The sequence below is a fragment of the Oreochromis niloticus genome, linkage group LG11 (assembly GCF_001858045.2).
Source record: "Oreochromis niloticus isolate F11D_XX linkage group LG11, O_niloticus_UMD_NMBU, whole genome shotgun sequence".
In the NCBI taxonomy this organism is placed as follows: domain Eukaryota; kingdom Metazoa; phylum Chordata; class Actinopteri; order Cichliformes; family Cichlidae; genus Oreochromis; species Oreochromis niloticus.
This window is the reverse complement of record NC_031976.2, coordinates 6,105,144-6,127,951: the sequence shown is the minus strand read 5'-3', so window position 1 is coordinate 6,127,951 and position 22,808 is coordinate 6,105,144. Positions and strand designations below refer to the sequence as shown.

Sequence of the window (22,808 nt, the reverse complement as noted above, 5' to 3'; positions counted from 1 at the left end):
GACCAGAGCTCAACTGATGACCGGGGCCATCCTGGCAACTTCAGAGTATAATCTTATCCCAGTAGAGCACTTCACTCTTATAAGCAGGCTTGCTTGGAGTTTCTAGTTTCCAGAAGTAGAATGGGAGGCATTCGCTGTAGCTAACAGGCCCCTCTCCTCTCGAACCAGCTCCCAGTTTGGGTCATGTCCTGTTTGTGGTCTCTCTATGCTCTCATTTTCTCTATTATTTTCCCCTGACTGAGCCTGCTTGTGCCTGCAGTCTTTTCCTGTTCACTGCACCCCACCAAGTTTTTGCTTTAGAGGATTGCTTATAGATTTGATTGTTGGGGGTTTTGCTTTAATATTGCAAGGTCTGAACCTTACAAAAATCAAACACCTTGACTGCTATTGTGAATTTTTTTCCCTCTTAAACCGCTTTTCATTATGAATCTTTTCTTTAAGTAACTGCTGACTGCAGATGGCAGGGGGAATGTGATCTATGATTGTGTACGTGTTCAGTTTTGCAAGAGAACATGCAAGCACACAGTGTATGTGTGTGTATGCTTCTGCAAATGTTTAAGTGTGTCATTTGAGCATGTTTTCACAGTAAAATCCCAGCACGTGCAGCCTCATAAGGAGTTGATTGGCTTCAGTCTCGTTTCTTGTTTAACTGAGATTTCCTGGTCGAAATTGAAAAGTGTTTTTTTCACTTTAAAAAAAAAAAGTTTATTAATGTGTTGCAAGTGATCCATGTGATCCGTGGCCCCTGAACACGCACACACAGATACTCAAATTGTCCGTCAGTGTTATTTTCCTGACTGAATCTGTTATTGGAGGCAGTAGGTAACTAAAGTATGGTCCCAGGTTGCTGAGCGTTAACTCCATTTGTTATGTTGAAAGATTTTGTTTCACTTTGACAGGACATGATGTCATTGGACAAAAGGAACGGATAATTATGCGTCTTTGATTTCTCTTTTCCCCGCTGAATCTTCTCTAATAACACAGATATTGTATGAAACCATCTGCCATTCTGAACTTTGGCCCAACTTGAATACGAATCTGAATTTTAATCCCTTTCAAACACCGTCAGCCCTATTTATCCATGTAATAATGAGAAATAAACGTATAAACTACATGGCTGTTGAAGCATAGGTCATACACTTTATGATTTGTTGTGCCCGAGTCATTTCCAGGGGCTATCTGTCTTGTTTTTGCTGCAGTTTTATTCCACATTACCCTTAAACCCAGTAGGGTAAAGTTGTGTAACAGATATTCCACACTGCAATTATGCCTCTGGCTTTCACATATTATTTGTGCCCATTTCTATTTTTAAATTCATTTCAGAATTTTCCTTTAGCTGTGTTTGGAAACACCGCCTTTCCACGGGTCTACACTAACAGAAAATAAATTTCCACTATCCTATTTTGGATAAAAATATAATTTAGTTTGCTGAGCCTTGTGACTGGCTGGTGAGTAGTGAAAATGTGGCCCGCTGCCACCCAAGCATGTGACGGAACATAATGAGTTTTAGGTCAGCCTGGTATTCCTGTCAGTTTCCTCCTGTCACAGGACATTGTGCAAGTCTCTCTCTCACACACACAAACATACATGAACTTGGCCTGGCCCTCAGCTCGTGGGAGGGGGACATTGTCGCACAGACTAACTGCTTCCAGTGCTGTGTTTATTGGCCTGTTACAGAGCTGTTAAACACAATTGTGCGGAATACCAAACACGACCCTGCACAACCTCAACTGCACTTTTACACCTGAGGTTGAGACATAAAACACATACATACTCTCACTTTCCACTTTGACCTGTGATTACGGACAACATTTTTTGTGTGTCTGTTGCCATGTCAACCATAACCATGAACACCACGATTCTCCTCTCACATCTCAACGCAGATTTTCCACCTTGAATCGATGCATGCTCAGCAGTGAGAGGGACAAAAGGACAGAGGCATGGGAGGTTGGGGTGATGGAGGGATAGAGGGATGTAGAGTTGGTCAGAGGGAAGAGATGCTGTCAGTGGTTTTGGCAGTCATAAAAGCAATGATGCATATGGGACATTCTGACCTCAGACTATTTCTCTCTTGGATCTGTCAGCACTGCTCAGCAGTTCCAGTGCTCCCCTTTCTTGCCCTTTGTTGCCCCTGTCGTCTTTGTTTGGATACTGTATGTCTGTCTCCCTGTGTGTGTGTATGAGTCACAGCTCAAGCATTAGACCACAGATGGGGGGCTTTGGAAAGGTCTGCGAGGTGACCAGGGTGACCTGCTATTAACAGTAGCACAGAGAACTGGGTGGAGGATTGCCGTTCAGTTCTGAGTTCACGTTCCTAATAACGTGACACTGTCGTAACAGGATGGTGACAAGGACGGGCATTTACGATTCTTTTCCAATATGTTCGCTGACATTTTAAGCCCATTTCAGCAAAAATTGTTTGGCATCGAAGTTTCAAGTATTTTATATTATTAAAAAGAACAAATTTAGAGCAGCTTTAGCAGTTCTTGTTATATTTTGATCTTACTGCAGATGTTTGCCCAGTTTGTCTTGGATGCAGATTGAACACCTGACAACGCTGTGACCCAGAATAAGTGTGGATTATTAAAGATTATACTTGAACTCACAAGACATCTACCAACCAGTACAACTGTTTTCTTTTGGCATAATAATATTTGCTCTTTTGTGCTGTCATCCACTTTCGGGCAACTGGGATTCCTCACTGGTCACCAGAGCATCAAATGCTCTTTAGATCCAAACCTCCACTCATGAAAAAAAGCTCTTTTGCTTTAATCACTGTCCCCCTATGGACTTGTGCTGTTGTGTACTGTTGCCATTGGTAATTACAACATGTTTGTTTCTCTGTGTTTGTGGCTTTTAATAACTGTCATCAAAAGGGAATGAAAGGAGAAAAGAGCCAACCAAAGATTAGTTTTGTATCGCCCAGATTTAGGATTGTTGTGCCATTTTCTTTTCCATTACATACTCTGCCCCTTGAAACATTTTGTGCCTTTATGTATAAACATCTAGAAAGTCAATTGTCTGACTCCTCTCTGTCGTCATCTGTGAGATATTATCTGTTTATTGTTAGTATATTTCTGTGTAATGTGGCAAGACTATGACTGCCCTACACCTGACATCATCGTTGTGTTCCCTCATAAGCACTTTAAAATCATGAGCAAACACCATTACAAGGTGTTGTGTTATTTGTTCACATTCACTGTAGCAGATAGGTGCCTGTGTTTTTCTACCCTGTAATAGTCACAACTACCTTTCTTAAATGAACAAAAATCAGCTGCTTAATCGTTTTTTATTACATAAAATTCCCACAATTCTATACTAAAGAGGTTGACACAGATGTGTCCTCTCAAAAACAAACAGACCAATTTCCATTGGTTTTTAATTTCACTGAACCTATAATGATTTATGTTAGTTCATAATAATTTTCTCTGATTATGTGTAAAACTCCTAGAATGTGATATATGGTGACAGATTCGGTCCAGCATCAGGCACAGCATGGTTCTTGCAGTTTTAAAATAGTAAATAAGTGAAATGTTTATATTGATAATTACTATGATATTGTACTATTGTGTACTTACTCAGAAATATGGTATACAAAATCCCTTTGAATTATGATTGAGCCTCGTTTTACATTAAATTAGCTCTGAGATCATCCAGCTGCTTAATCAAACTGTCACATGATGTGACAGTTCTGATACTGATCATTAATTAACTCAGTGATTTCATTTTTTCTATCACATGGTGATTAAACAAACTCATTGTCTGGATTCTAGTTATTATAATAAACTTTGCTGTAATGCTTTTTTGTTGACATTACAGTATAGGTAACTGAAGCCATTGTTCTTATTGTTTCTGTTTCCTCGTGTTCCTTATACCAACACACCCATCAGCCAGTACCGTTGTTCCGTCGATATTTGATGGTTGAGGACTTTGGCATATATCTGTTTATATATATATATATATTCAAGATGTCCAGCAGGATAGCATTAGCCTCAGGCACCATCGTCAAAGTGCAGGCCCGAGTCATGGTGTTAAAGCCGGCACTTTCCGTATGTCAGCCTGCTTTACAGCTTAACCCTGCTTAGATCTGCAACAGCCCAGGCAGTGTCTGTGATTTTTTTTTTTTCTCTGCGTGCCAGCTCTTAAAAAGGCCAAAGCTTATGTGTCACTGTGCAAAAGTGTTCTCATTTCAAACCACCCTTTAAAGAATAATCAAAAGAGGAAGCAGAGTATGATGAAAGTGTAACCATATCTCTACTTCTCTCTCTTTCTCAGTGTCTCACTCTCCTCCTCTTGATCCTGCTTTCAAAGTCTTTTTCTCTGTCTTGCCTTCTCTCTCACTTCCCATGAAAACTTGGAGACGGTTTCCAGGCCCGTGCAGTTATAGCCAAAGATCATACAAGTGCATATGCAAATTTTGATGGCGTGTGTCTTAATGTGTGCGTAACGTGTTAAGATATGCCAAACATATCTTACAGTATAACTTGCTCATGAAGCCAGAGTGCTCATAGAGTATTCACCTCTCTAATAAGTGAGACTAAAAATAACTAGAAGTAGTCTCTCTGACAGAAGTGAACACACATCCACACACAAAAGTATCTGGCAACACCTGCTGTCTGCCCCCTGGACCCTGCACCCCTTTGCTTTTCATTAACCGGGTTAGTAAATCAGTGAAGTTGTGGTAAAATGGAAAAACACAAAGCAATATTGTGGCTCAAAGTGGTTGCTTGCACTCTTGCCAGCTACTGCTTACTCATCTAAAGGCTTCTGATTTTTATTTGATTTGTTTATTTATTTATGTATTATTTGGGACATTGTGCAGCTGGGACTGATCTCCAGTGCTTTTTAAAAAGACTTCAGTATTTAACTAATGAAACCTCAAGGTTGTAAAAGGTGTTTTTTGTTTTTCTGTTTCAGAAAATCACAGTGGTTTTAAATGGGTGCTCAGAAATGTGTATATGTAATGTAATGTAATGTATGTAATGTGCATTTTGTAAGACGGTTTAGCATGTGTGACCAAATGTAGGTTTTTTTCTTTTTTAAGCCAAGGAAAGTATTGTTCACCATGTTCAGGCTTTTCCAGCAACACCCGGAATGTTGCACTTTTTTTTTTTCTTCTATTCTTTCCATCACAGTTCAAGTTTTGTAATACTGGCAAAAAAACTGAACTTTTGAGCACTTGGATGGCATAAGACAGGTGCTTGTTTACTGATCAAGTGAGGCTGAATTGGCTAACATGATTAATGTTTCCCTATTTTTTCTGCCTTTTTTCAAGTTGGAGCTGCAGCCCTGCTGTGTGTTCCTCCCCAATGACAGCCTCCCTTCTCCGAGCACCATCATCTGTGGCGACATTCCCGGAACTGTGCGTAGCTGGTACCACAACCAGACCTCCATGCCTGGGACTCTGGTAGTTTGCCTGCCTCAGATTACTATCCTCAGTGCTGGGCATAAGTACATGGAACCACTACAGGAGCTCCCCTTTGTGGTCTCAAAGCCCATCTTGGAAGAAGGTAGGTTTTCATACCACATCTAATGAAATCTAAACTTTCATTAGAATTATTGAAATACTCTGGGACATACACCCCAGATACACAGTGAGAATAACCTGATGTCAAAAAGAGTGATTTCAAAGCTGAAATGAGAAGCACTGGTGGTGATAGATGCATAAGCTAAAATTGGAAATCTTGGAAATTTAATCCCAGTTAGTGAGAAAAAAATGTGACTTAATCACTTAAATAACTCATTTAATTTTTATTAATAATTAAAATGTATGATTTCACAATAGTAATAGGCTATATAATGTCAATTCATCATCATTATAGTCTTTTCAACACTGAGCAAACCTTTGACCCACTGCTACTCATTTACCATGACAAAAGACAAACAAACTTAAGTAGCGCGACTTTGAGAGATAGATCGTGCACATGTGGTGTGCACACCTGGTGGAGTTGACACAAGCAACACTTAGATGGTTGAGCAATGTTTTCTCTTCAGGAGGAGAAAAAAGGGGGGCACACTTCTTTTCTCCAAACTTTTTAATGACATCAGCATTGGGCATGCAGATGTAAAAAACAGAGGAGAAAGAAAAACGACAGCAAAAACAGTGACATCAGCTGCCTTGTCAATGTTGCAGTGAAAATTAACAACCCATGCTTTTAGTAATTCATTCCTACTCTTTGAAATGGTCTTCATCCCTCATATTCAATGCTCGGGATCAAAGCAGCCTGCCAAGGGCATATTGGTAAAAGTGCTCTTCGTGGCCCTGTGATATTGAACCTGTTCCTCATCCCTGTAAGATGGTACTTCCAGGGTCAGTAAGTTAATTGGTTCAAGCACTCCCAGTGCTGCATGCTGTTTCAGACTCACGGATTTAATATAAGCCCTCAATTTACACTGTGTTTGTGGATCTCGCATCTGCTTAATGGATGTGGTGTAATCAATTATAGATGAAATAACTATTCAGTATTCCTTTTTCTCAGGTTTTCCATTTCACAATAGTAAAAGGCTATGTAATATCCAAGTTTTTTTTCATGTGCAGTAAAAATGTTTTTACTCAAGCCACACCAGTCTGTTTTGTGGATCCCATATATGGTGGACAATTTAAATAAGTGGGTTCCTAAAGGTATCTTAGAATCAGACTCTGTCAAGATCTGGCAAAGTTGCCCTCGCTGGATTTTAACAAAAAGGAAGAAAAATGAGAAGGAGAAGGCCCCCCACGTTCCAGGTACCTCAGAACTCGGGAATGACATCACTCCTGAGTAAGCGTGTTCCAAGAAAAGCGAGGAAAAACAGGATTTGTTTTGGTTCTTAGCAAGGTAGAGCGATTCATGCATCACTAGCTATACAATATAATACTTGATTATGGGTACTTAAAAAAAAGCACTGCAGCACATTCATAGACAGAGCCCGATCAGTGCTCTGCTTATTTAGTGAGTCACAAATACAGTTTACAGTTTTACCTCTATTTACTTTCACTGCCGCCATCTTGGATGTTAACTCGGGATGTGTGTGGGTGCTCCAACTTTCTGAGTGCAAAATCCAAGTTGAGGGGTTCCGGATTCAAGTTCTGACTGAGAATTTGGAAACACCATTCGTTATACCATCGAGTAAACTGAAAATAATAAAATAATACAAGCTCCTCATTTTTGTTATATATATTCATGCTGTTACCAATCCACAGCATTCCACATGCAAAGTTTAAGTGGTACAATATACCAGGTGATGACCTCATGGTGAAATGGTTTACACATTTATTTGGCAAAGTTGCTGGTTCAATTCCAGCTGGAGCCATAAATCCTTTTTAGGGTTGTGTCAGGAAGAGCATACAGCAAAAAAAAAACTCTGCCAAATGAAACATACGGAGCTACCCGCTGTGGCGAGCCCTCGTGACCAGGGAACAGCAAAAAGTAGCTGCTTCTTCCTGTAAGAAGTCCAAGCTAGACCTTAGCTCATAGCTTATGATTCATACTAGTTTTAAACTACACAAATATTGAAAATAGACGTGGTTAGACTAAAGAGACATTAGCAAATTTATTTTCAGCGAATAAATCTAAGTGACAGATTCTCTCAAAAAGGGAACACAACACAATCCTTATTACCTCTAGAGACCAAAATACACCGAATTCTGTGCTATGGTGTGACGCGTGTATATTGGAAAAAACTGTTGCCTTTCATATGTCATAAACAGTATGGCAGATTTGTAGAAAGATTGTATATTCATGTCTTATGGAGACCAATATGTACAAATCAGAAACACTATGTTAAATGGGATAACAGAGAATCACATATTTTTCCAGAGACCATAGTGAGTGTGATAATCAGTCATTCTACTTCTTGACCTTTTTCAAGAACTTTCTGAAATTCCTGGCTTGTGCTCTTTGCTCTCACATCACATAATGTCTGTCATCCTTGCATCTCTTTGCCATTTGCAATATACGTACTTGTTTTCATATATCGTTTGCTTTTTCTTTATGTCTAACTCCAGGTGATGCCTTCCCATGGACGATCAGCCTGAGTCAGTTCAGCATATACACATTGCTGGGGCAGCAGCAAAGCCTGAGCCTGTTGGAGCCGATGGGCTGCACTTCCACACTAGCTGTCACATCCCATAAGCTGCAGAGCTCTGCTGAAGGAAGGCACTCCTTTGTAGTGTGCCTCCATGTTGATCTACAGCCCGTCCACGTCAAGTGCTCCAACCCTCAGGTCAGTCAGACAGTCTTCGCATTCACAAAGTAGTCATTAGAATTACATGTATATTTATACAAATCATCCCCTTGTAAACTTTCCTGAAATATGAACGCACGAACCCTGGCAAGAAGATCCTGCCTCCGCATGATTTTCTGATATAGATTGAGTCCAGTAAACAAACTGCCTCATCTTCTGAACTCGTATAATTTTCATGAAAATGGAAGTGTAAACATGAGAGTGTTGCCTTGTTTGTTTTGGTAAAACATTTTGAGGTCTCAGTCAAGAAGAGTAAGGGATTGCAGTACTCATCATCATTGTTTTACAGCATGTTATTATGTTTTAGTGAGACTGTGATGAATACGGACGGACTGGAAACGGAACATGTTTGTCTCCCAGTTAGGTCCCTGTGTTGTTTTTCATTTCTCTCGTAGAATCACATCTACATGTACCATTACACATGTTTTGTTTTTTCACAATTGAATTAGCTGTATTGAATTAAGTTCCTCTGTAAACACTTAATTGGGTCAACCTTTTGAGCGGTCACACTGTTAAATGTCTTCGACCACAGTGATGAGCCATGGTGATATTGAGGGGAATTGGTACCAGAAACGAATTAAAGGCCTTAATCTGCTTGCGGTGAAAAGTTTCCCAGAGATGAGAAGAACTTTACTGAGGGAAAGTTTCTTTTCTTGCTTCTCTGTTCTCCCCGTCAAGTATGCTGCTGGTGTCTGGCAAAGCCGGGGAGGCTTATTGTGATTATATGATGAGTCATTATTAGTTTTTGGATGCCATTATATATAAGAAAAAGTAATTCCTTTGCTCTGTCGTCCCATCTGTTCACCTCCCTCTTTTCCTTCTCTCTTCTGTGTAAAATTTCTGACTTGAGGGGGGTAATAAGCTAATGCAGTTTCAAGTCTCACTGCAGCTTTTTATGAACTGCTGCCAGATCAACCCCACCCTCGCCAGAACAAAAGAGACCTCACACTACTTGATCGTCTTTCTAATTAGCGTTGCCATCTGGGGAAATATATATATGGGGTTGTCAGAATGCTGCACAGTTACTGTACAATAAGTACAATGATTGTTGGATTTTGGGGGTAAAATTACATCTGCAGTTTCAAAACAAATAAATTATCACAGCGCTGATTTTGAGATATTAATACATTTAAAGTAAACAAATAGAAGCAAAAAATTTGGCCACTTAAATTTCTCCACGGCTACTCGACTGCATGTTTGTCACATTAAGTCAGATTTTCCATTTCCATTACATGATGGATTACTTCATAGCACTAACAAAAGTATTTTTAGACAGTGTGGTGAAACAGTCGAGCCTTCAAGTAAACACCGTGGTGCGTTTTCACAGGTAGCAACTAGTATCGTAGTCGTATTTTTATCTGTGACTGTGACAGTACACGTGAAGATGCAAATTTCCTAATGGATTTTGGATTGTGCAGATATATAGATTCAACTATGTCCCAAAAGTGTGAGCAATGAGAAACCAATACAGTCCATATGACACTTGTATGCCTTTCAGTCTGGACAGGAGGAGTTAAACGTCTCCATATTACTTCAACAAACTGACTGACTGGCTGTCTGAAAGTTGGGGTTACTAGTTGTGCTTTTACATTATCAGGACCACCTTGAAACGAGCGTACACACAGCAACTGTTTGCTTTAACCTTTGGCACATAACTGTACAGCATTTCAATGAACAGATATGCACACACATACACACACCTGTTCCCATGTACACAAGAGTTACCACACATACTCAACAATGTCATTTTTGTGAAGTTTCTCTATAAACTGCTCCTAGATAAAAGGATACAAACACTCGCCATCTGCATGCTGTCCTGTCCCTCTCCATCTGTGTGTTTTTATGAATGACTGTTGGAAGCCTCTGTTCAGTCTCCAGTTTGTACTACTGCACCCTAACAGGCCTCCTGATCTGCAGATGACAGGCCTTAGGAGAATCCAGGCCTCCAAATGTTCCCCAACTCATGAAATGTAGCATCTGTGTTATAAGCTCATGTAAGCGTGTGTGCATGCATGTTTTTCGTGGCCCAACCTACCCACTGTCCTAATAGCAGTAGCTGAGCTAAACTGTCTGACCCTGCTAAGCAGAAATATCAGCAGCAGCAAGTTGATATAGGACAGGGTAAATAACAGAGGGATGGTAGAAGATGAAGAATGAAGATCAATGATGAAAGGGTGGATGGAAAGGAGTTCAAGCTCTGCTTAAGTTTCATCATAAAATTAAGGACAAGTCTTTATCCCAGATGCTAATACAGAGGTCACGTAACAACCCTGTCATTCATTTTCATGTTGATCTCACTGTGCACACATTTTCCCTTTTTTTTTCCTTTGCTCAGCAGTCTTCAGTCTTTTCTTCCACATCTGCTACTGAGTGCAGTAGGCCTTGTTGTGCTTGATTGGAGTTCCAGGCCCCAACTCTCAGAGAAGGGAGCACGGTGCCGTACCTCCCCTGCCGGCAGTGCAGTTTGGTTGGGTATGGCAAACAGCTGTTGGCCCTGTCCCTGGACAGCGGCTGAATCGGCGTAGCAGCTCTTCCTGGACATGTTTGAAATGGCGCAGCTGTAATGTATTGTGGTGCTTCTAATTTGATTTATGATTATTTGTGGAAGACCTCCCTGCAATGTGTGCGCTAACAGGAGAGCATGTGTGCGAGCGAGACTCTGAGAGTAAAAATGTGCTCGGAGTCTATTTTGTATGTGTGCTCATGTGCCTGTGCACCTTTAAGTTTAAGGGACCCTCAGTGGTGGGGGCTGCGGGCTTAGCTGGCTGCAGAAGCGAAGCATTTGAAATCCAGAAATTAGCTCACTGTGAAAGCGTGTTGCTTTTCTCCCTTCTTTCCTCCTAAAAAGCACCGAGTGAATGCATGAATAACCGAAAGCATCACATCACATTCCCCTGCTTTCGTCTCATGTTTTCCACTCTTTTTTTTTTTGGCTTTGTTGTTGTTTAAAGCTAAGGCTCTTTTCAATGCGAACACATGATAAATAGCTGAGAACACTTGACGCAGAGCCTTCAGTTTTTCCTAATCGTGGTGAGTTTTTAGCAGGAAATTGATGACAGAATTTAACTTTCCTCTGAGGGTGTTTCTTTGGAAGTTTTGTTGTTATGGATAACAAATTGCACAGTGAAGCACGTGTGTAAGCATGCTGCGCCTCACAAAAGTGTGACCCATCGAACAGAAACACCAACGCATAGGTTTTACATCATTTTCGTGAAACGAGGCCTCTCTGAGTGACAAGTACAGAAGTATGTTAAGTCGGAGAGTGAAAGAATGAGAATGATAGAAGTCCATTTCTGGCTAATATTTCCTCTTTCTCCCTTTCCTTCTCTCTCAGCTTTTACTAGGTTTAGTGTCACATAACAACAAAGCTGCCAAGCCAAATCATGGTAATGGCCTCAGAAGTCAGAACTACATGAGAACTCCCCAGTGCAGCTGTTTGAGTCAGACCTTGGCAAAAAAAATATACATTTGAATTTGGTTTTGACTACTTGTGGTGTGTTAGGGTTATCTTTTAAGGCACTCAGTTGGCACAGTGTACTTTTCAGAGTATAGAAGCTAATTGGGAAAACTGAATGATACCTCTACATTAATATGTGTTCTCAGTTTCCGAACAAGTGCTGTTACACAAGGAGATGACGCAACATAGTGATAAACAGGCCTCACTTCCCATTCAAAATGAGTGTTTTTTCCCCCCCAAACAGAGAAACCAAAAATTGTTTCGCTGGTAGACTGTCTTTATAATTTTGTTCAACCATAATTACAAAATACAAATCTAATCTGGGGACTAAAGTTCTCTCTTTGTGTCTGCTTGGTTCACCCTCCAGGTTCAGTTGTTGTATGAGCTCTTCCTCAGCTGGAGCTCAACGTGGGCTCGTCTCCAGAGGCATGGCATTTTGCGTCAGACGTCCAACATCCCAGATCCGCCTGCCGGTGCCGCTCCATCCTCCCCTGTACGCAGCAGCGCTGGTACCGGCCTGCCTGACACCAGCACCTGCAGTCCTTCTGCAGACTTTGGCTCCCCCACTGAGGTTGGAGTTTCTCGCAGTTACACTTTTTATTATGTCAATTCAGAGTTTATATGAGTTATGGGAATCATCTGCTCATCTACACTGTTTTTGTTTTTTTCATCCAGACAAACCTCTTTTCATAATCGGGGGGAAAAAACACATGAAATGGCCCATTATTTCATTCACTCATTCATTCAGTTGAATGTCTGTCCATACACAGCACTGGCTTAGTCACTTATGAACTTTGCCTTTGTCAGAATCACTGTTCCAGCTTTAATGTTGTGTTACTTTATTAATATGAGCCCTAAAGACAGCCTGCCAGCACCCATCTTTTCTCAGCTAGCTGCTGTGAGTCATGCAGTAACAAATGCTATTTAAGCCATTGTTGTATACATAATTCTGGTGCTGATTTACAATTTTAAGTGCAAATATTGTTATTTTATTGTTATGAGTAGCTGAGTCAGTCTTAACACATGTGATTTGTCAAAAAAAAATATGTTTTGTTTCTGGAAAAATTTTAGAGGTGGAAAAATATAAATCACTGCTTGTGTTTCTTACATGATTTTTTCTTACTCAGTGAGGTTTTATACTCCAGGCTAGGCAGAGAGTGCTGTTTGATTCGTTTAAGGTCAGCCTTGATTGAGGATAAACTTGCCTCTTAACTGGGGGAAAATAGTTACCTGTAGTTACATTCTTTTACTCAGATTAAATATCAAACCCAGACATAAGTTTGAAATGTAGCAGTGCATATGCATGTGCAATAAGGAAGACTATTAAAGTCATATTTTCTTAGGGAGTAGCCTCAAATATTATTTTTTTCCCTTTTGTCCCTCGATGGTTGTGGCGGTTATCCCAGCTTTAGTTAATGCGGCAGGAGTTATTCCTGCTGTCTAATACTGTTGCAGCAGCAATCAGTGCTGGGGATCCATGGCCTTGGGGCCACCAGGACACTGGATATTATGTCTGTGTGTGTTTTTGTGAAGCATAAATATAGCATTTATAAAAATGATAGTGAGTGCTGGTCAGTGTTGGCATAGTGGAAACTAGTCTAGGATATAATAGTGTTCGACCAGCAGCTCCCTGTCACCACTGTGGGGCCCCAGGGATCGCAATACAACCACCATACTGGCCTAAGAGGCAATAGCGTGTACATGCTTATGAAAAAAAAGTGTTTCATATGTCAGTGTGCATCTGCGTCCACATTTGTTTCCTTGCTATCGACATGTGGGTGTTCTTGCGTCATTTGTGGAACTTGGAGAAGTGGCAGCAGTTCAGTAGAACTGTGAAGAACCTGGTATAGTGCCTCTATAGCCAGGCCACGGTGGCCTCTGACAGCCCACTTGTCACTGTTTACCTAAGTACAAACACTGGTAGAAGTGTTTAGTCCTCTGGGAGGCCGGGTGATTGAGCAAGAATGTAGGAGCTGTTTTGATAAGTCTCAGCAGTAGTGGCGGCAGTCTCCCCCCAACCCCCCACCCTTTCTTTCTCTAGCTACATTCACATTACACCCACAAAAACCTCTCCCCTACTGTCCTCCCAGATATTTTCTTCCCCCTTTGTGTAAAAATATAAAACATTCTATTCATACTTCTGTATTTTGTAAACAAGTTTTCTACTAGTATTTATTCATTTACACAGGATAGTATTTATTAAACAGACGTTCCCCTTTCAGACGTTTTATTGTTTCGCCACGCTCTTCTGTTCATCGTACCTTTTAGCTCTCTTTCTTCTGATGATGATTTCAACCTATTGAGATTTTTTGAGACCACCAGTAGTTTACCCGCACTATTAAGAGCGATGATTCTCTAATAATGACTCACTACGTTAAAGCAACAGTGTTAAATTTTCCAAGTGGGTAACTTCTGCTAAGTTTTGCTGGAGTGGTTTGTTAGATAGTAAATAGTTCCTACATGAAACTGGTCACAACGAGGTTTAAAAGTTTAACCAATTAATGATTTCTGGAAACACTGCCACTGTGTTTTAAGCATTATTTGGTACTTTGAGGCGAAGAGAAAGCAGACATTTCTACCGTTAGCAGTCAAAGATCCAGGTTCTCTTCTTTTGCTTTCTCCATGTCTGTAATTACTTGTCACCCTATTCTGTCTTTCCTCCATGTACCCCCATTTAAGCATTCTGCTCTCCCTCTTCTTATTTTTACTGCTTCTCTATCTAAAGTGGTATCATGCAGCACTCTTATTTCTTTCTGTACTATTTTCAGTCTGAAAGTTTCCTTTTCCTCTCCTCCAAATTATCCTTCCACCTGTGCCTGAGCCATTCTCTTTTTAATTCTTTTTTTTCATAATCATCCTTTTCCTTCTTCCTTTGACACTTCCCAGCCTGCTGTTGTCTTCCAATGTTTGGGTCTCTCTGATGAGCAAAGACAAACTCTGCAGAGAAAATAAACCCGGATCCTCAGCCCGTTTATAGCACAGAGGCCCAGGAATTAAACTGTATACTTTACAACTTGGCTTGCGGAGGTGTGGGAAAATACTTCTCTCTTAGAAAGTGTGTGATTGTTTGGGGCCCTGATCTGGCAGTTCAGGGCCGTAGCAGAGCCCACCTCCACCAAAACCACACCAAGACCTGACTTTGATAAGACACTAAAAGAAGTTCAACTTTTACCTTAGCTTTTTTGGTTTGTCTGTTTTTTTAAATATCATTTTTATTTTTTAATTCCCCTTTTTTACCCTTAAAAATAAATACATTTTTAATATGTGTTGTATAGTCTAACTTATTTCCCCCCTTGTTTAAAAATTACAGTACCTGTACTAAATTTTTCTATGTTTTATAATATATAGACAGTACTTTTTTTCATGGAATTCAACATGGTAGAAAAGAATGACATTGAAATGCTCATAATTACTTGTTACTTGTGACTGTTGCGATTTACACAAGAAAAAGCTTTCTAAAGATGACAGCAGTAGTTCTGGCCTGGAAGCTTTTAGCAGTCGAGTGTCCAATGCTCCAACACAACCACGCTGCAGTACATGGTGGTTGGTTCCCACAGCGCCAGCAACTGGCTCCTGTTTCCACACATGATGTTACAGAGACTAATCCTACCAAATGGTTAGAACTGTAAACTAAACAATCCTAACCACACACAGACACACACACACGCACACGTACACACACACACACACACACACACACACACACACACACATATAGAGAGAGAGACATATTTTGACTTCATCTCAACAATAATTAGTCCCCAAATGGCAGTTGACACCAGAATATCTCTCATTGAGACTGACTGAACACCATTACTGCTAGTCTCATATTACTCACTGCCAATCAGCGATATTACACACTCACAAAGACGGACGCACATTCACATATGTGCACACATTTGCGGAACTTGACAGATTAGTTTGATGAAGACACTTAATGACACTTTTAGAGTCATTATTTAAGTAAATTAAACACAAAGAGATTTAGTGTAGTTAGCACTGTGGCATTTATGTAGTAATGATGGTATTCCCTATTTTCAATGGGTTTCATTGTTTATTTAGTTACATATGTGTATTTATAGCTATTTTATCAAAGGTAGGAATTAAATCCTCATCTCCTTAGATAAGTTCACGCCTGTGTTTTGTTGCTTTCCTTTTCTTACAGTGTGAACTAGTGTGTGAAGCACATGCTTCTCATCAGTTACAAGTGGTCCCCATACACTGTGACGTTGCATCTATTTTTGAATTGGCATAATCCTTAATTTATTTATATTATTGTCATCCGTTCTTATCATGCTCTGCTGTCAACCAGCCTTAACTGTGTGATTAAATTAAATTTGCAAATTAGTGTTGGGCCCTCATCCCTCCCCCCAGCTGTGGAAAGAGGACATAGTTTCCTCATCTGGATCCTCTTTACAACACTGTAATCAGCATAGCAGCTGTGGGGTTTCTAATTGAGATGGTTGATAACCTCCTCACCAAACAGAGCCACGGTTGATAACCATGACACATTCTGTCATTACCACACTGCGATGGGAGAAGCTGCGGAAAAAATGAAACTCCTAATTGCAATATTGTTTGTTTGTAGGCTTTTCACTTTCCAAGCAAGCCGCACAGATACTGTACACGTTTGGAAAACATATTTACCAGGAAGAGACTGAGAAATAAAAATGTCCCCAGTGCTGTCATCTTCGTTGCATTGCCAAATCCCCAGTAATGAGTTGAGAGCTCACAGAAGGCATCCTGCTCCACCGCATCCTGCTTGCTTTTCAGCTTCACTCCCCCCCCACCAACATTCCCGCCCCCACCTCCGGTCTTCACTTCCCATTCTCTCCCAGGCTGCAAGACGTGTGTGTCCTGGCGCACTTGAGTGAAAGGAGGACATGTGGGTCCTGGTGGCTTACTTTGGGGTTAACACCGGTGACAGCTTTGCACAATGCACCCCCCCACCCACCCCCCGACATACACACGTTTCTCTGTTCTGCGTGGGGTTCTGCTCACCAGACACTGATGTCATCTATGCACTAAAAGGCTCAATATTTGGTGGTTGCTTTGTTATGGCTACATGCACAGCGACAACACTTTCAAACATACACATTCACCAAACACATGGACAAACACATGCACTCAAGCAGACACTCCTCGATGATGATAGGAAAGAAGCACAGGAATTTTAAGTTGAATGTTCCTTGTGTTTTTTATCATTATTATTATTTGGTTTTGTTTAGTTGAAATATCTTTTAGCAAATTATGTAGTATATTGGCTGAAATGTGCTTTGTAATTGGCTAATTGACATTTTAAGTGACAGGCATTTCTCTCCTTATCTGTACTAGAATTATTGGACAAATATCGGAATTCAGTATTAATGTGTGAATTACATTATAGTCCTCAAGCTTGTGATGGCGCAAGTTTGTTGGCTGGTTATCATTTTACTCTATCCAACAAAAAGGTTCTGCTTTGGCTCTCTAGGGCGACTCGGTGACTGCAGGAGATGATGGCCCATTTGCAGACACGGTGACACTGGAGCAGAAAACTAGCAGCATTGGTGGAACCAGTGGGAAAGTCAGCCTTTGGATGCAGTGGATGTTACCCAAGGTCACAGTTAAACTGTTTGCTCCTGATCCCACTGCCAAAAAGACAGGTAACTGACCTTAACATCATAGTTATCACTGTTTCTCTGCTGAATATTGCAAACTTTAGGTGTTAAGTTAATGACTTTCTGCTCTAAACATATGATATGTGTTATATGTCTGTCTGTGTGTGTGGTAAATAGCTGAAAAAGAAGCAGGGGAGCATTAGCAGTAACAGCACCACATCCAACTACACAAAAACATGTTTAGTAACTGTTATTAAAAATGTCTGTGAAGGTTCTCAGTCATCCAGCTCATCGTAGTCTAAGGAGCTTGGAAAGAAAAGGCGTCTGGACTTTTTTAAGTTTCTTGAAGATGTTTCACCTCTCATCCGAGAAGCTTCTTCAATACCAAATTAACAACGTAGTGTATGCTGTACAGTGCAGCGAGGAATGCTCAGACCTCTACACTGGAGAGACCAAACAGCCACTTCATAAACGCACAACATAGAAGACCCACCTCGACAAGACTCGGCTGTTCATCTGCATCTAAAGGACAAAGGACATCCTCTTTTTAAGATGCCAATGTTCACATTTTGGACAGATGGTTTGAAAGAGGAGTGAAAGAAGCCATCTATGTCCACTGTAGACGACCATCTTTGAACAGAGGCGGTGGCTTACTACACCAACTGTCTAATCCAGTTTTGAGATCCCTTCCCAGACGCCTTATTGCCCACTCACATCTTGGGCCATTTGACCTCAGAAAGTCACATGATAGGGTGGGGCTAGGTCACCTGAAACCTTGGCTGTTTGTGACCCACACCCGTTTTTACACCTTGGCTTGTGTGATTAGGCAGTGGATCAATAGGGGGTCCACGACCCTCTCAGGGACTCTCTGCCATTTGCTCTTAGAACTGAAGAGGCTTCTCTGATGAGAGGTGAAACGCCTTCAAGAAACTTAAACTACCCTAACTCCAGATGCTTTTCTTTTCAATCTCATTAAAATGTTATCGAAATTATACAATAAAACAAGCGTAAAAGAGGGGGAAGGTTTTTTTATGAAAATGTGTCAGTTTGCAATGTATGAGAGCAAAACGGTATTCAAAGGTTTTATATATTAACACTTAAAAGGATCAGTGCCCGCCTGCTTTCTCAGTCATATGTTAAGGGAAAGGCAGCTGGCGAGGAGGGGGATGAAGGGGAAAGATAAATAAATAAATGGGTGATGAATCCCAAGCGAACTGCTTCTTTGTCCCTTTAAATTTACTGGGGCGATGAAAGGCTAGATTCACCTTTAATTGGTGGCTGTAATATTTAGCATCTGCCAACCAGATCACCCAGCTTAAGGTCTTTAATAGTGGAAATGGAATGTTTTTGAGGACCTCACAGAGATGGTTTGATTTAAAGACATCCTAAATAGGCATTACTTTGGATTTGGGCTTAATATGTGCCATCTGAGTTGCAAAATGATCTTACCAGTGGATTTTCTGTGTGCAGCACATTAAGTATTTAATTGAAAGCAACAATTGTGCGCATGCAGGTTTTTTTTTAGATGCTTGTTATCACAAATACATTCTTGGAGATAAGTAAACCACATGTAAGACTGCGAAAAACTGTTATGATGTAATGTTTTTCAGCTGCAAAGGAAATCACATTCTTGTCTTTCCAGAGAAATGGAAAAATAGCCGTTCCAGACGTATTGGTTTTCCGGTATAATGTTATGCTTTTATGTGTTGGAAGTTTAGAGGTAGAAATTGAAGCGTGAGTGTTTAGAGGCTTTTGCTGAAGGCACAAATCAGTGGTACACTTTCTGCCTTTCAAGATGAGCCATTCTAAGATGAAGAGACTAAGGGTTTCCAGTACTCTCACAGGGTGGGTTTAGAAAACTCATACATCAATATCAGCACTGTGTTGGAGACTATGACTTTTTGAGTATCAAACAACTTGGGAGAGGTTTTTTTTTCCACACGGTATCCACAATAAAGCTGACAAGCCTTGTGTTTCAATATTAATAAGCTATTAGGAACATCTACATTTCTCAGAATTACCACAAGGCAACAGTACAACAGCAACCATAGTTTCAGATGTACAATGTCCAATTTCCCAAGCTAGTCTGTGACTGTGGGACTTTCTCAGTGGAAACAATGAGAGCGACTCAACAGTTAAGCTCACAAGCTCCGTTCAGTACAAAGCTAATCAGTCCTTCTATGAACCTTTCTCACTTTGCCTGCAGTGGGTGAATTTTGTTTGCACACAAGGTGCTCAGAGGTACACACATGCAACCTTAGGAATACACACTAAAGAGTCCACATGCTTTTCAATATTGTGTAAATACACATTCACCCTCTCTTTCCTCATTAAGACAGATTGAGGGTTCTGGGGCCAGTTGGATATCGTATTAAACTGAGAAGATGCTTTGCCTTCTGAAATACAAACAGAGCACTGAAACAGCCAGGCATACCAATACAAATACTGCATGCGTTTGCACATTTTTTTGGATGTGTGTGTGTGTGTGTGTGTGTGTGTGTGTGTGTGTGTATCTGTGTGGCTTCAGTCTTAATCAGCAACACTGGTCTAGCTTCAAAAACACACTGAGCATCCACTGTGCAGGAACTGACCACAGCAGCCGGATTATGGCCAAAGGCAAGACCTGGATAGGCTAATGAAATTCACTCGCACAGATTAAACTTCCTCTCATGCAGTCCAAGTTCAGCTGTAATGTCTGTTTGTGAAGTGCTGGGGTGGCCACAGAATATTGCAAACTAAGGGTTGATACAAATTTGAGCTTCTTAGTAAATGTATGTCTTTCCACTGTGGTTTATCTTAATTATTATATTATATTCTCTTCTGTTTTTGTCTTTCTGCCAGAGATCTGCATCATCAGTGAACTAGAAGACCTGAGTGCCTCTGTGGATGTCCAAGATGTTTATACAAAGATCAAATGTAAAGTTGGCAGCTTCAACATCGACCACTACATATGCAGGTACAAGGGGATCTACAGAGCAAATTAAAGGAAAAGCATGAACCCCTGGCACCTTACAGCAAGGATATCTGATGTTCTGTTCTGTTGTTGACATCTTACTAAAGAGCTTTGTTGATTTTTCCTTGGATAGGTCTGTATAGGTTTTTTTCCCCCACAAATTTTTAGCCTGCAAGCTAAAGTAATTTATGTAGACTCAACTGCAGTAAAACCTGGGATCCCACATTTATCAACCAGGACACCATCCAGCCCCCTTGCGCTTGTGCTCTTGCAATCCCACACACACTTTTACCACCAGTACTGCCACTTTGGTCTGTTCCCACTTCTGCTCATATAATTTTCTGGATTATCGCCTCAACGTCCTTGTCTTTCCAGACAGCTGTTGTGGTGTTGACCACAGACTAACAGACAGATGGACTGACTGACTAGATAGACGCACTGAATGGATTCTGCGCCGGCCCAACTCTGACTCACAGAGCGGTAGTTCAGTCAGTCCGTCAGTCATTTTCTTTCTGTCTGCGGTGTCTGAATTGATTCACAGAAACATTAACACGTTGTTAGGGGAGGAAAACCACTGGGCGACGTTCCACTGCATCTTTATGGTAATCTCTCCCCATGTCAAGTTACAGTCACAATGGGCTAATTTAGCTCTGGGTTCTGAAATGATGAAAGAAAATACTGCAGCATAGAGGAGCTTGAAATGGAAGTACAGATTTTTTCCCATGCCCCACATACATGTGTCTCCCATTAATTGGAGAGGGACTTTATTTTCAGTGTCTAAATCCTTATTTTTCTCTCTCCGTGCTACGATCTCATACCTCGGCGATAAACTCAGCAGTTCCAAGGGCGTGTTGTGTACGTGCCTGAAGTCTTGTTCTGTTGGGAAGAAACCGCTTAGCAGGAGGCAATTCCCCCTGTCTCTGTCTGAGGAGATAATGAAACAGCGATCTAACACTGCTGCATGTTGCATCCAGCGGGCAGACTATTTTTGTGTGTACTTTGCAGTGTATGTTCATAAGTGTCGGTGTAGATACACCCCTATAAGTGTCTTATGCTCTGATCGAGCCAGACAGCGACAGAGAGATTGATCTTCATGGGCCCTGAGCCTGTACTGGACCCCATCATTAGCAATCAACGGTCTCACCATCGATATGATAATAGCTATCGATACTGATTTGCCAGATTTTAAAATCATCTTATCTGGATCTTGGGCATGTCACTACAGGTCAAAGAGGGACTGAGGTGATTGCCTTGGCTGTGAACCTGACTGTCTAGCAGGCGTCTCACAGACCTCCCTGTTTTGCTGTAGCTGGTTAATTTATATTCCGTCAGGCCACATGTGTTCTGTACAGTATTGAGTAACAGTTTAAGCCAGGACCAAGTCAGCGGTTAGACATTTTTAGAGAGTGAAGGTGCTTTGGGTCATTATATCGTGCGGTTCTGCTCTCCACAGGTGTGTGTCTAATTGCTTCTGAGGCAGCGCCAAGCCTAATCTTTTTACTAGACCTCTATGCCTTCCTAAGTAGATAATAAGTCAATTTTCTCATTTCTAGGTTATTTCAGTTTAATGTGAATTAAACAACGTGGTCCCAGCACACTTTCACTGAACAATGTTCTGGCAGGCAGAAGCACTTCATTATCCAAGCCAGGTTACAGTCATGGCTGTTTAGGACACAGTGGAGGACCTCTGGGCTGCGGGCCCAATCTAATCCCCGTCATCCACAAATACAAGAGAGCCCACATCCAGTGGAGTCCATATTAATCATTCTGAACAGATAATTGTTTGGTATTTCATCACCCAACCCAGGTTATTTGTGTGCAGTGGGTTAGATTAGATCAAGCTTGACAGAGAAAATGCCTCATCTGGCCTTAGCTATCTCACTGCTGGAAAATGAATGGAAAGTTAGATAGGGCAAGTAAATATGGGAGGTAAATATATAACTGAATTCGTGATTGTATCAAAATTGGAGTTAGACAGAAAAAGGGAGCAGGAGGGAAGGAAAATGACAGAAGTAGTCTGTAGGGAGGACAAATTAGGTGGGTGTTGCACCTCATCGGTACTGGGCTCACTCATTATAAAGCTGAGGAGGGAAACTGAAGTGAGACGCGAAGGCAAAAAGGCGGCAGAGTGTTAGACTGTGTAAGGCCATTTGCCGTGTTGTCGGAAAGACGTACATTTAACATTACTGTACCACAGAGATGCTTCCGAGATACAGTGCACCCTTATTCACTCTGTTGAGCATCTCACGCAAATTGGAGCTGATGTCTTCCAGCTGTTCCACAAATAGGAGGCAGCGAAGGATGACTGGATGGAAGCACAGAGGGAGAAAAGAGAGACGAGGAGCCGTGGGGGGTCCGTGTGTCGATTAGTTACTCTCACAAGTGAGAGAGCAGATTACAAAGATATATTAACACAAGTGTGCAAAGAAAGAACATGCACACACCATGTAACAATGCAGGGAACACACAGAAACACACTCACCGCTGGGACCACTCCTCTCTCGCTGAACTCTCAGTATACTAATGGGGTGTAATGAAGTGAGAGGTGGGCAAGGTGAGTGAGAGGGTTACTAAAAGG

General features: G+C 41.1%; 1 protein-coding gene across 6 annotated transcripts in view; it reads left to right on the top strand.

Annotated features, from left to right (window-relative positions):
* The window catches only part of vps13b (vacuolar protein sorting 13 homolog B), a 300,414-nt gene that overhangs the window by 144,725 nt on the left and 132,881 nt on the right, over positions 1 to 22,808 (top strand). For all 6 annotated transcript variants that reach the window (XR_003222193.1, XM_005456766.4, XM_013275644.3 and 3 more), the window contains exons 23-27: positions 5,276 to 5,510; positions 7,985 to 8,202; positions 12,048 to 12,251; positions 17,151 to 17,322; positions 20,119 to 20,233. Coding sequence is in view for 5 of the 6 variants with exons in the window: in XM_005456766.4 (XP_005456823.1) it covers positions 5,276 to 5,510; positions 7,985 to 8,202; positions 12,048 to 12,251; positions 17,151 to 17,322; positions 20,119 to 20,233 (944 nt within the window). In the remaining variant the exon portion in view is untranslated. The remainder of the gene's footprint in view (positions 1 to 5,275; positions 5,511 to 7,984; positions 8,203 to 12,047; positions 12,252 to 17,150; positions 17,323 to 20,118; positions 20,234 to 22,808) is intronic.